Source organism: Lygodium microphyllum, chromosome 11 (genome assembly GCF_053477565.2).
Source record: "Lygodium microphyllum isolate KBCC chromosome 11, Lygodium_microphyllum_v1.1.10, whole genome shotgun sequence".
Lineage (NCBI taxonomy): Eukaryota > Viridiplantae > Streptophyta > Polypodiopsida > Schizaeales > Lygodiaceae > Lygodium > Lygodium microphyllum.
The window spans coordinates 88,334,640-88,349,312 of NC_141145.1; the positions used below are offsets into that span (position 1 = coordinate 88,334,640).

The 14,673-nt window shown below is 35.6% G+C and overlaps 1 protein-coding gene across 1 annotated transcript; it reads right to left on the reverse strand.

Annotated features, from left to right (window-relative positions):
• Positions 1 to 463: 463 nt before the first annotated feature.
• LOC148029052 (protein neprosin-like) lies at positions 464 to 13,444 on the reverse strand. Its single transcript, XM_087688653.1, has 7 exons — positions 13,302 to 13,444; positions 12,206 to 12,283; positions 7,305 to 7,505; positions 7,033 to 7,200; positions 4,118 to 4,171; positions 1,341 to 1,484; positions 464 to 999 (listed from the first exon to the last, which is right to left on the reverse strand). Exons 1-7 carry the CDS (start codon positions 13,395 to 13,397, stop codon positions 616 to 618), a joined length of 1,125 nt encoding a protein of 374 aa, XP_087544779.1. The 5' UTR covers positions 13,398 to 13,444; the 3' UTR covers positions 464 to 615.
• Positions 13,445 to 14,673: the final 1,229 nt, after the last annotated feature.

Here is a 14,673-nt window from a genome sequence, read left to right on the forward strand (position 1 = left end):
GACGGTCAGAAGCCTTCCTTCTCCCTCTTTCTCTCTTTCTGTCCCTCTCCCTCTCAAATGCAAGATGTTCACTCTCCCTTTCGCTCTCTCTTTCGTGTATACGCACATAATAACACGCTCGAGTTTCGGCCCATATTTTTTTCATCTAAGCACCGTCGCTATTTGCGTCGCATTTGCGATGCTAATAGCGACACCGCTATTTTGCGTCAGAAAGCGCCGTCGCTATACCTCCATATCCTTGTAGTGGATAAGAGCAAACTAGTAGAACTCTTGTTCAGCATCATCACCCTCACTGTGGATTGTTACCCAATTTAGATACTTTACAAGATCGGTTGTACTGCAAACCATCTAGCATTTCAACCATTGTTGGACACGACACAACATGACAAATTGCATGTGTACCTATTAATTATTTTGGAACTAAGTGTTACATTTGACAGCCTTAAGTATCATAAGATGTGAGAGCATTTCTTTTAGTGTGTTGGTTGTGCAGCTACATCAGAGTTGAACATATGTTGTGCTTTACATCTTGATTTTGCAAGACTGGAGGAGGAAAATGGGGGTGGGTTTGACATGAGAAACCCCACGATGTCTCAATGTAAGGACGTAGTTATTTTAGTAGACGCAAGCTGGTTCGGAAGCTCCAGGGCCTCCATAGTAGAACCAAGGGCTGAGGTTGGAGGATGGCGAGGTGAAGATTTCGCTGGTGTTATAGCAACTTGGGTTGTCGATGAAAGATGCAAGCATGGAAGGATCGAACGTCTGCAAGTTTCCGTTTGCATCCCAGTACTTGAGTTGTTCAAAGACGGCCGCCCATGGATAGCCGGTACTTGCAGCGACGCCACTTCCCATGCCGGTTGTCGAGGACACACTTTTGATTGCCACCTCGCCCCCGAATTCTAACCTATCTCCAAGCCTGCCTTGCCATATCGTTATCACACTCGCATCCCAATAACCCACGGGTTCCCCGTCTATGTAGAAATTCCAATTTTCTTCGGCCTGTTTTCACACCACACATACCAAACCATATGTGCTCATTGTAGAGAACCATTCTTCCCAACCCCATACCAATAAATGCAATTCTCCAAAGCAAATGGGCTTTTTAAATTCGAAATCTATATGTTTGAAATGCTAGTTTTATCACTAAAATTCTCAAAAAAATCCATTGGCATTTTCACGGACATGTCAACCGGTTGGTAGTTTAGAATTCTAGCTAGTAGAAACACACTAAAATGAAATTTTTTATGTTAGCATTGGAGTTACAAGCCTGCGTGACCACTTAAAAGCCATGTAATTTCATACCTTAGTTATGGATTGCACACATTAAAACAGAAATGTACCTTTAGTAAGGTTATTGTGTATCCATATTGCACACCTCCTGGAATAGCGTAAGTAGTCCAGGCATCCCCCAAAACATATTTGTTGCTCGTGTGGACATACCCATTGCAGTCCATATTGTAACAAGTTGTTTGATAGCTATCATCCTATGAAAAATGAGTGAAAAAAGCTATCAATTAGCTGAGATCCTAAACTTTTCATATAATGTTTCATGTTAGAACAAACTACTCCTAACATCAAAATAAAAAGGGTAGTGACTTGAAGCTACCAACGTCTTATACTAAAGTCTCTACAAGTGTTGCCCCTTTTATTAACTTCTGTTAAGGAGTTTTATACACCAATCATTATTACCGATATAGGAGAGTGAGTAAGATAGATTGAACTAGCAACATGAGCTCCAAACAAATAGATAACTTCTTGTTCAAATCATTCTAGTTGACATTGGTCTACAATCTTATTAGCACTATTTTTATGCCCATAAAATTAGACTTTGCTTATATTCATTATTAAACACACTTGAAGATAGAACTAGAGAATGAGGATAATATCACTTCAGTGGTTTTTTATCTTCTTTCACTTTTCAAGATCCTCCAAATTCTTGAGTCCAAAGAAGGATATCATTAGTTGTTTATTAATTTAATTGATATAGGGATAGAGACTCAATATGACTTAAGGGATTTGAATGCTCCCTAATAGCTTTAACTGAAACAATTTTAATAATTTGGAAAACTTCATGTACCATACTTATAGCAACAATCAAGAGTACCTTGCAACTTAGAGAGTATTTTATTTGCTTGAATTTTGGTAAATTTCTAAGATTACACTTACACAAGGAGAAGAGACATTGCGCTTTGGAAAAAATCCTACTATTTATCTTAATGAAGGGGGGTCATTTTTTTGCCATATTAATTCAAGTAGAGAGGTTTCAAAGTACCCCCTAAATGCATGTAGTTTGTGGGGTTTCTTACACATGTGCCTCTAGCACTCAAACTAATAATTGTAGCCAAATCCTCTACTCAATGCTATGCTATCAATATCATGTTTATGAATTTAGTTTCATGTTGATATATATATGGTGTTTAAAGATATGACTTGTGGGTAGAAGCACAATTGAGTGGATGAAAAAGCAATGTTGATGGGCATTGCTCTTTGAGTGTGCTTCTAAACACGCCAATTGTTTTGAATTGCTACTTCTAATAACTATGTTGTTCCCCTCTCTCCATTCTAGTTGCTATTACACAAATCATAAAAACTCTTGATCAAAAGTGCTTTTCTAGCATTATAGGCAACCAACATGGGTGTCTTATTGAGAATTTTTTCATGTTTGCATGAATGGAAAAAAGAAAAAATTTCACATTTTGGAAAATGGGCATGATCCCACATGGATGTACAATTATAAAATCGTCAATGCTTTACTTGCATGCTTGGTAAGTGTGTCACATGATCTTATTTTTGTATGATGGTGTTGATCCTTGCACCTTATTGAAAAAAATGCAATACATTTAGTGAGAGTTAGATTTTGTGTTGTCACGCTAGCATCCCACATACATTGAAGTATTCTTCCATCTTAGGGCCAAGATTTAATAAATTAAATCTGTAAATATGTTGGGATTTATATTTGGGATCAAGAACTATATCTTTTACAAATGATTGCTTAAGCGAAATTAGTTATTGTTTAGGTATGGCAAGCATAATCAACTATTGTTTGCTTGCCAACACTAACATTTCGCTCACATAATCCTCTATCAATTCCAACTAACTATACACTATCTAGATTTAAGTAGTACTCCCATTTTGAAGAATGATAATATCAATGATAGTCATCTCCCTAAATTCTAAGAAATGTGAGCCTTGTGGTGCTATTTCCAGTTAAAGATTTTGAGGATGATGCTAGATCCATTAACTAACCAAGTCATCTAAGTAATCGCTTGCCAGTTTCCACATGTAGGATGGATATGAAGTTCATGATATGTGTTTTTAAATTTTTTGTAAGACTAATGATTCTAGGTAAACATAATTGGCCATTGATGAGTGAATGGTTTCATGCAAGAATAGAGTTTAGATAACAAAAAATATTTCTTATACTTGGATATTGTTGAGTTCTTGGTGGAATTTCTCAAAGCTATCAACACTCTCTCAACCTCTATAGTTCCAAGAAGATAAAAAAGCCCATGTGATTATGAGATTCAAAAAATCTTTGTGATAAGTTGAATAAATAGTAGGAATTCATGGCAAGTTTGATGGACACATTAGTACCAATCTTGTACTAGGAGATTGGTACACTAGTACATGGAGCAAAGCCTTAAACTAGGGTGTCAATTAGGTTGGCAATGGGAATAGGCATGTCCCCTTTGGCATAAAGTTCTTAGAGACAAACATCTCACTTCTCCACTGTATATCTTATACAATACTAACATGATGTAGTGTACCCATTGAGTTTTCTTTCTTGAAAACGACAGTCAATAATCTAGTTTGCTGCTTCTAACCCAATGTGTTTTAATGTCATGGCAATGAGAAAAGTGACAATATAAGCAACAAATAAAAAATTCATGATAACCACCTCTTTTCTTAAAGCACTTGCAAAGTCTATATCCTATAGAATGAAACAAATTACTATCTTTTCATTCTTCCACCACTTTAAACAAGATGCTATGTTCATGCACAAGCCCATTCTTTGATGAGAAATTAATTGTTCTCAAGGTTTAAATATCAAAACAAAAATAGACATCAATGTGTTATAATATAGATGCTCAAAAATATATATAATGAGTTCTTGTACCGTATAGAAGACAAATAAATGGGAATAATCATCTCCATACACATCTTGTTCAACCTGAAAGTATAATAGTCTAAAACAAATATTAGTCTCAAAAACACTTGAAATGTACTAAGTATGTGCACATGTATGCCTTAAAAAACCAACTAGACATCCACGTACTATATTCTAGCTAGATGACTAGTACCTGTTACGATAAAGAATAAAGAGATTCTGCAATGTATTGAATTAATTATGTTAGGTAAATAAAGAGAATGTTTTCTTCGAAATAGTAATAAGTGATGCTATTATAGAATAGGATGGTAGCTAATACAAAATACTCTTTAGTGAAGAAGGAATTCAAAATAAAACTCAAACCCATTACTCATCTTCATATAGATAATGAGAAATAGTTGTAAAGCTTGATGGGACTGGAAGCATGGAATCTTCAACATATAGAGAAAAAGAAGAATGTTGCGGCCCTTGATAATTGGACCTTTGATATCTTTGAGAAATGGGGGATCTATACAATTAGATCTTTGCACATTAGAGTATGGAAAAATATGTACATACCTATTACTATGAATTATCTCTCAAGATGGGCTAGGACAAAAGCCACCACTAGAATCACTAAGAAAGATGTCAACAACTTCATTTTCAAGGATATATGCTACAAGTTTAGAGTTCCACTAGAGTTTCTATAATCGCTTTCATAGCAGTTTGATACTTTAATTGGATTTCATGGATATTTATGCAAGAAGATAGAAATAAGCCATTGATATAGTATCCCCTATTATTACTAGTGCAGTGGTTTGAATGAGGGATTCAAGAGTAAATGATGACTATGCTAACTGATATGACTATGGAAAATCAAAGTTCTTGTGCACTTGTGCCAAAATAAGCAATTTTAGTGACTAGCCAAATTCAAGAAGAAGATCTCATCTTCCTCTCAAACATTTTAGAGCATTACACATAATCTTATCATATTGAGAGAGTGACTATCATTCTTAGCCTCACCTTTATTGGAGAAAGTATTGGAGTGGCACTTGCTTGTAGCCAAGCCTCATGGGACATCATGAAAAATATGCTAGGAGACTAGTCAATGTTCAAGGGCAATAATTGGGTCTAGTAATACACTTCATGAGGCTTGATCACCTTTGAATTTTTTGCATGGGACATCTCCATTTCAAAAGCTCATAGCAAAGGAAAATCCATTGGCCTTCTCTCTTGTCAATAGATTGGGGTCACACCAACTCAACCATGAATGCTAATTATGAAGTTGAAGATTGTGGCCATTATGATAAATGGTGAGCATCTTAGGTCGGACAATATACTACTAATCATGAATCACAAAATCATACTTAGAACTATGATGGGTAGGGTGACTCGTCTCTTTCCCTAATGCGTATTATCCTCCTCCACAGTACCATCCTCATGAAAACTAAAGATTTTAACATACATTGCCAATAAGGGCATATGACAATAGGAAAATCTAATTGAGAGTCAATCAAGGTGGACCAATTTCATGGAAGACAAGTGGAAAGGGAATAAAACTTAACCAATAAAGACAACACTAGTTATAACATTGGGATTTCTTGCAATAAATATGGATGGCCTTCATTCTCAGTGGTCAATGACAACAACTTCACACATTTCCTAAAGCCTAAAATTAGCAACAATCTGGCATTTCCAAAAGTAGAAGGATCTAGTACATGTAATTTTTATTTTCTTCATTGACCTCAAAAAGAGGTGGAAGAAGATGTTCTCTATTACCATTATCTCCACTACACATGTTAAAGAATCAAAAATTCATGGAAAACCACACCTTCAAGGAAGCTAGACTTTGTCATCATGATTTCTCCAAATAAAAGGAAAAACTTTCAAAATTCATATTGTCTCACATTTTTTGTGTAAGCTTGATCTTGTCTAAATAAGTTGAAAACTTCTTCTAGGTGATGTGAAGTTGGCATAAACAAGTATGAAGACTATGCATAAGGGATCCTTATTCCAACTAGTCATGTATAAGCAGGTAGTGGATGTTAACAATTTGCATTGGCATGGCTAAGATTCTAGCGCCTATGGGATCCAATTTAGAATATAGTGGATACTACTCTCTGAAGAGCACCTGAGGTGGCTATCACTATTTCAAATATTAAAATTGATCATATATTCAGCTTTATTTGTTGACCTCTATGGAACTTCATCCTCTAACCTTATTTGATCATTAAGTGGGGTAGTCGTGTTTGTGGCTAGGCAGGTATATTATCTCTGTGATATAGCCGTGAGGATGGATGGTCGTCCCATTATTCTAGAGTGTGTCTTCTAGGCTGGTTTTGCAAGTTTCGGGGGGGCTATCTCACTAATTCTCCGAGGCCCTTTCTCTACATGCTTGATTACTTCAACGTGTAATTACAAAGATGGTGTTGCAGTGTATCTTCAGAGAGCCGTTCGAATATTAATCACATTAGGAATTCCCAAACTTTATGAAAGTTCCTAAATTCTTGAATATGTGGTTTTTTAGTGATTCCTTTAAGTAATGTAAGGCAATTGCTATATGCACTTTTAAAGGTGTGTGAGAGCTAAGAAAAAGTCCATAAATATTTTGGGAAGGCTTTAAGTAAAGATTGAATTTAGATGTAGGATGATGTGAGAACACTAAGGTTTCTATAAACCTTTGGGTAAGGGTTTAATTTTATCCTCTAATGATATAATTACCTATTTACTTTAGTACTACTACAGGCCTTTCGATTACCAAATAAGGTCATTAATTTTGGCTACATGTTTAAAGATTTCCATTGGTTTACACCTCAATAATTATCCGATGTGAGCCTAGGAAAAAAAAGAAGTATTAGAATATAAGCACTTATAATGCAATCCATTTGACTAAAAGGAGAAATGAACATAACATTTATGTAGAGAAAGTAGCGTGAAACAAGTACCTTCAAGCCAACTTCTATTGTTGCCATGATGTTTGGATCTCCATAATTTATGACCACCCATACTTGTGAAATGCTTGCTTCCCCATTATTAGTTGGAGGTTGGTTGATTGTTGTACTTACTTGTAGTCCAGTGAATGCATTATTATCCATACAACGATAAGTTCCATACTACATTCAAGTCATCCACAACATAGGCTTGTAAATATAATTAGATTTAAGTAAACCTAGAAGAATGAAGTGGAAAGTATCAAACTTCATCTCTAATCATAAACCTTGTGAATGTATCCATCAATTGGTGACTCTTCAACACCAAGCCGTCGTTTCTTATGTGTAGCATTTGAGCTCTTATATTTGCTTCGACTCATAATAGGAATACTTCCATTAGGACAACCACCTGGCACTTCCTTTTGAAAGCGTTGTTGCGCTCGTGGTCTTCCTACGGTGTCTTGACCATTAAGAGGTGGTGGATAATGCTAGACAAACAAAAGAAACTTTTGTAGTATTCCATATGAGCATCAAACTATTCTGGTTTGGGTACGTTTTCATACTACTATAAAAAAGTAGCAAAGATAGAGAAATTTGTATATATTTGAATACACCTCTATCTCTCTCTTCTTTTTATTACTTATTTAAGTACCAAAGAGGGTATTTTCATCATCAAAGTCACTTGGAGTTGAAGCAAGTTGGTATGGATGTCAAATTAAACTAAGAAGCGAATTCGTTTGATAGATTTTAACTTTGTGTACACATTATATAAAGGGTATCAAAACAACTTCCATCTATACTTTAGAAACTAGTCTCCAATATTGCATACTACATCATGTTACCTTAAATTTCAAGTAGTTGTATTTGAATTTTTGCAAATATACCCAAATTTGTGACATGTATGCAAGTTACGTTAGACTATTTGAATTAACATAAGTTCTATGAATACTATCCATGTGCAAAGGTATCATATAAATACTATCCGTACAAGTATGCGTTTTGAAAAATCCATATGTTTCACATAAATTTAGAGAGTGCATGATGATGCTTTTTATGCCCAAATTTATGGCATGTATGCAAGCTAGGTTAGACTATTTGAATTAACACAAGTTGGATGAATATTATCCATGTGCAAAGGTATCATGTAAATACTATCCATACAAGTGTGAGTTTCAAAAAATCAATATATTTCACATAAATTTAGAGAGTGCATGACGTGCTTTTCCACTATGTTCAAAGAGCTTGTCATATGTGTGCAATAAAAAACACATGTCGAATGGGACATGTGAATGGTAGAACCAAAGTAGATGAGTTACTATCTCTACTCCTAAGTGAACAAAGCTTCAATTTAGATAGGGGCCAATAATTTTATGTGTCATCAAACACAACAATTTTCAATCAATTATAGACAGTGTGACACTATCTTTGTTATGTGGTGACCAAAGATTCTATTTAGATGAGAGTTAGAAAAAAATTAAATATTTTTCGACACAAAAAAAATTCAATTATTATTGATCGTTCCTAGCACCCCTTACTACATATCACACCACAACAATTAACAATATATTCAATCCAATTCAATGGTTGTACTTAGGATTGAGCTTTTGTGTTTAGTTCTTTGGTTGCAACTAGCGATCAAAGTCCGGTGCTTAATCCCATAGTGCTTCACCCTCCTTATGATTTGCAATCTTATCTCATGTGCACACACACACATGGCATGCATATGCACATAAACACACATGTACATGCACACATATGCACATGTACACACATGCACACACAAACCCATATGTACACACACATGCATAGATACATGCACACACATGCATACATGTCTATGCATGCATGCACATATACTGGCACAATACTATTAGTTGCACACATGTGCATGCACACATCCACATGCACACATCTATTGACACAATACTATCACTTGTAACTAGATGTATGTGCCTTAACCTATAATTCTCTTAGTTTCCCTAAGGTACTAGGCACATCTAAACTGATGGTACAACATCACAGAGGGCAATTGGCTTCCCCTAAGAATTAGTCAAGTGGTGGACTACACATGTCTCTATCAAATTAGCTAGCAATAATCAATTTGAGTTCTGATTGGAAAGGTTAGAAGATCAACGCAAACCTTCAGTTGCAAATGCTTGATTTCTCAATCAAGTGGAGTTTACACATATGGTGGAATGATCCAATGACAATCTTAAAGCATCAGTTGTGAGTAACTCTCTAGACCCATGGGGAGATTGGACTTCACTCAATTGGTCCAACAATGCATTCAAATAGAAGGTATCTAGCTAGATAGCCATGAAATGAAGGAGTTCTCTTGTGTAGAGGAAATGATTAAACAACTATCAAGTAGCAATGAAGGAAGGAAATAGGATGGAATTGAGACTCAAGTAATTTAGATTTTTCATTCAATAAGGTAAGATACTCTTCAATGGGAGTATGAGAAGTTAAGTATCCACTTCAGTAGAAGATTAATCATGTATGCAAATTTGAATTCACTAATAAATAATGTGCTACATGTTATGGTGGCTATAGAATGGGCCAAGGCCTCAAGACAAAAAAAATTCATTCTCCATCTTGATTTAGAAAAATCCTTTAAGAGAGTGTCATGGGGATACCTAAATGAAGTAATTCTAAAGATGGGATTTTCTAGTAAGATAGCTAGGTTGCCATGTATATTAGGTGAGGATGCCGAAGCACTGATTTTCATGAATGCCAAGCTTCTCCAATCCTTGCAAGTTATGAGAAGTGTTAGATAGGGATGATCTATTAACCCCATATTTTTTGCACTAGCCACCCATCCTTTGTTCTATCTAATTGACCACTATGTGAAGCAAGGCCAATTGCAAGGCATTAGTAATAGGAATAAGTGATTGGTCGGGCAAGGTTTCACATATGACCTTATTATGATGCCTTAAGCACTTCAAAGGAAAAACATAGACATTTGTGTGGATCTTAGAGGACTATGAAAAGGCTTTAGGGCAAAAAAATGATAACATTAACTTGTCACTTATCAGTGTGACCAAAGACCAAGTCTTAGAAGGGTTGGTCTAGAGAAGTATAATCATCCCAAAAGAGGCAATACATTTATATGCCTCTAATTTCCTATTGGTGGTGGTCTTTGGCAATTTGAGAGGACAACATGGGACTTTTATAGAGTAAGTAAGAAAATACTTGATGGTCAACAACCTCCTATCCCCTACACATTAGACTCAAGACATTGAATCTTTTCAAACATCCAACCATAAGGTTATAGGCCACTTTGATAACTTCGTGCCTTTAAAAAGACTAGGACTCACTTAGAGGCAAATATCTTCAAAATAAATGGAAAGAATACATATATTTTGTTTTGATATCCATGGGTTGTCTATAAACAAATCTAGAAACTAAGGGACTGCAGCTAATTCATATTAGTTCGGAATCACTTGTCTCAAGAATCTAGATTTGTCTATAAACAAATCTAGAAACTAAGGGACTGCAACTAATTCATATTAGTTCGGAATCACTTGTCTCAAGAATGAAATTGTTGAAGTAGTTTTGTCATTAAAAGCTACCATGGATTGAAATGCTTTGAGAATAGAACCATTGGAAGAATTTGAAATTATGTACAAAGTCAAAGATTGAGGGAGAGGGAATTATGACATCTCAAGCAGTGATGGCTATCAAACTGGATGCCATGTTCAACAATGAAGCTTATCTTAGGGGACCTTACACTTTGCGATTGAGCGAAAGTAATGACTCTTATCTTAGGGGACCTTATGCATGCAATAATTGATCCTAGTAACAATATACAATGGTCTTGGATTAATTTGTCACCCATTCTCAATAATTTTAGGCAAGAGATGATTTTTTTCTTATTAACGGTGGTGCTTATTATGAGTGTAGACACTAATTTGTTGATAATGGGAAATTAATTGACTTCATGGAATTAAGAGGAACAAAAAAATGTTCACAATCTTGTAAACCAACATGGGAATTTGCCAAATCAATGCTCTTAGGCAAGAGGAACCATTAGACATGCCCTCTGGGATGGTTGCACAATAAGAAGCCTTTATCTAGAAGCAACAAGGAAATGGAATATTAGCAACAATGAATCTGAGGCTATATTGTCCTACATGTTTGGGTTGCATGAGTAGCTACCTAACCCAATCTTTTTTTGCTATCACTTGGCACACATGTTTGTTCTAGAATTCATATGGCATGCTAGAGCCAATAATTTTTTTGGAAGGTGAAGACATGGAAGTCAAGTGGGATAGTATGATGTCTAAAGTCAAATGGTTTCTAAGTCTATCTTATTCACTAGGAAAACTTGAAAGTAGCATTTTGGCCGCATTTGGTTACTTTCCCATAACACTTTTGTAGAAGAAGCATTATTTTTTACAAATATTAGTTATATTATCTATGTGTGTCTAAGAGGCATCTAACTAATCAAAATGTATTTTTGAAAGATAGCATTAAGAAACTTTTCCACAACATATCTTATGCATGTGTGAAGCAACAATACTTTGACATAACTTCTTGAAACATTGGTACGTATGGCACATGTCTAAACATGAACTATTTACGAGGTATAAATAAGTCTTAGGTCATTGAAAACTAGGTGTAAATGTGAATGGATTTTTAAAATCCTCACCCTCACACTCTTTTTGCAAATGTAAGGATAATACCTAAAGTGATACTTACAACTAAATAAAAAGAGGGCATCCTCTACTACTAATTATTGCATGGGGAATTATACCCTAATTGTTTTTTCACACACAACCAATACCTTGCCATATTTATAATTCGAAGCATTATACAAGTAAACAAGCAAGGAAAATCAATATACTTTATGCAAGTTGGCATAGATTTCATTGCGTTATACACATTGGGTCTTCGAGATCAATGTTCTCTAAGTGAGTGCCATCATGTTTATTTATGTGGTCTTTTGATGAGAAAAGAGGATTCAAGCATGGTTGATGTGCAAATTTCTCATCCTACTTATTAAACACAGTTGTTACCTTCATTCATGTTTTTAAAAACAAATATGACTAAGGTGACAACAATTGAAACTTTTCCCTTGAAATTTAGTTTCAAGTGAGCCTTACTAATATGTTTATACAAATGCTAAGGAAAATATGGTCCAAAACCTAATGGATTTGACTAGGAGAATCAAGTCTATGCATCTTACCACTTCTTTTTCAGGCCTAGAGTACAAACTAGGTTGATCTTTGATATGGATGCAATCCACAATGTGCCCACTTGAAAGCTATGAAACCAAAACACACAAACAAAGTTAAGACAAAGCCTTAATTGTACACGTATACTAAATGTTTGCTCTATGTGAACAAATAGGAGTATTTAATTTTTCAAAAAGGTCAAGCCTAGCTTGAAATAACTATGAGAAAGTATAACTCTAATGTGAAGTGAAAAAATAGCACGCATGCTTTAAAGGATATGTGTTTTATGTAGGTTCTATATTTTTTTCCTTTTTTTTTGTTTCTGGCTAGGAGGGGGAGCGTTTTTTATCATTGCCCTTTAGGGCATATACTTATACAATGGTGTGGTGACAAGGTGGTGCGGGTCCCCAAAAAAATTACTCACTTAACTTTTAATTTCAATTAAGTAGTCCACTTAGCCTTGAAATATGTGGATATCTTACTTTTTGAGAAAGAAGAGTTTTTCATCAAAAATTAAAGAGAAAGGGTGCTTTCTCTCTCTCTCTCTCTCTCTCTCTCTCTCTGCCTCTCTCTCTTTCTCTCTCATCCTAAAAAAAGGCAATGCTATTGCATGCAATAGTGCAACCTTGTTATTGTTGAGGAGGCTAAGGAGTTGTTCGCATGAGCATTTCGCCATGGAACAATTCCCTAGCAAGAAAAAGTTTCTTAATGAAAAATGAGGTTGCATGGGGGATTCTAAAACCCCTCATTATTAAAAATACAAAAGAAAACTCTAATCAAAAGTGAAACCCCTACTTTCAAGCATGTTTGGGATAAGTCCACTTGTCCCACTCCATTTCAAGAGATGATTTTTGGGAGAAACACGACCCATTTGAAGAGATGATGTTTGGGAGAAACACGACCCTTGGGTGTTTCTTGACAAGACCGGGAATCTCCCCATGTGACCTTTTCTTAGAAGCCCTTCGTTTAATAAGAAAATCCACACGGGAGTAGCTACAAGCATAAGTTGATGAGACTCGAGCCTTGTGATTACAGTAGAGCGAGCGTCTACTCTATGAATGAGAGAGAGAGAGAGAAAGAGAGAGCCTGAGAGGGGAGTGGTATTACGGTGTGAGAGACGAGCGGAACGGCTGCGCTAGCTGAAGGAGATAAAACAGCCATCTTGGTCATGATCATTATCGTAATTGTCACAGATATCATCATCTTCCCGAGAGAGAGAGAGAGAGTGTGTGTGTGTGTGTGTGTGCGCGCGCGCGTGCGTTCTCTCACGAGTACAACTACAAAATATGGAGCAAGTTTCATATAGGCTATCGTCTGCTGATACTTCGTCGTGTGAACACATGAATGAAGAAACAAACGATGGTGGACAAACACCCTCGATATCTACACCGCGGGCCCTCGTATGCGAGAGGTTTTCCTTGGCCATCACAAGACAAGTGCCGTCCCGCTCGGTAATCGCTTCTATCTTTTACTACTATCTTTAATAGAAGGTTTTGCGGGGCCACGTGGCGTCCCGTCGGCATGCATCAAGCCAGTCCTCGGGTCTCTCGTTCGTTAGAGAGAAGGCAAGAATGAATATGGTGTGGCGGATAGGTCAGGAATCAGGATTTTCCCTCAAACAAAAATCGAAAACATTTTAATACATAACGTTTTTCATAAAACGTTAATAACATAATTAATATATAACATAAATAACGTTAATGACATTAAAAACAAAATTATTAATTATGTTAATAATGTAATTGATCATTAATAATTATCGTAAGTACATTAATAATGTTTTTAAATCATATTTAAAAATGAAAGAATTATTATAAATATATAATTATTAATAATTATACAAAAAGCAATTATATAATTATAATGATGATTAATAATTTCATTTATAAATAATTATGTTATATATATATAACATTACATTAATGATGATATTTATTGGTAATACAATATATATTTAACTTATTGTAATTATTAATATATTTGTAATACATAATAAATAAGGTTAATAATATATAAAAATTATATACATGTAGATATAAGATAATAAACGATGTGGAAAGAGACAGGGCAAAATTTTTTGGAAGGATAGGGAGACGGGAGGAAAGAAAAACGAGAGAGAGAGAGAGAGAGAGAGAGAGAGAGAGAGAGAGAGAGAGAGAGAGAGAGAGAGAGAGAATTACAAGCTTGAGGAAGATATTTTGAAAATCTACGTGAGAGAGAAGGGGAGGGAAAGAGAAAAGTCGATTAATGATGCCCATCTATAGCTAGATAGGAAGGCATTCACTGCCACGTCTACCATGCTCGCATGGATGCAAGGCACACATGGAGTATTGTGGCTTGGGAATGCTTTTAGGCCATCCATTGTCTGCATCTTGCAGGTAACAGGCTAGTGGTTGGAGATGTTAGTTACTCTGACTTTTCTTGGGCACTGAGTTTCTCTTTCAAGCTCCGAATTTCTTTCTGATGCTCAGAAGCTTGC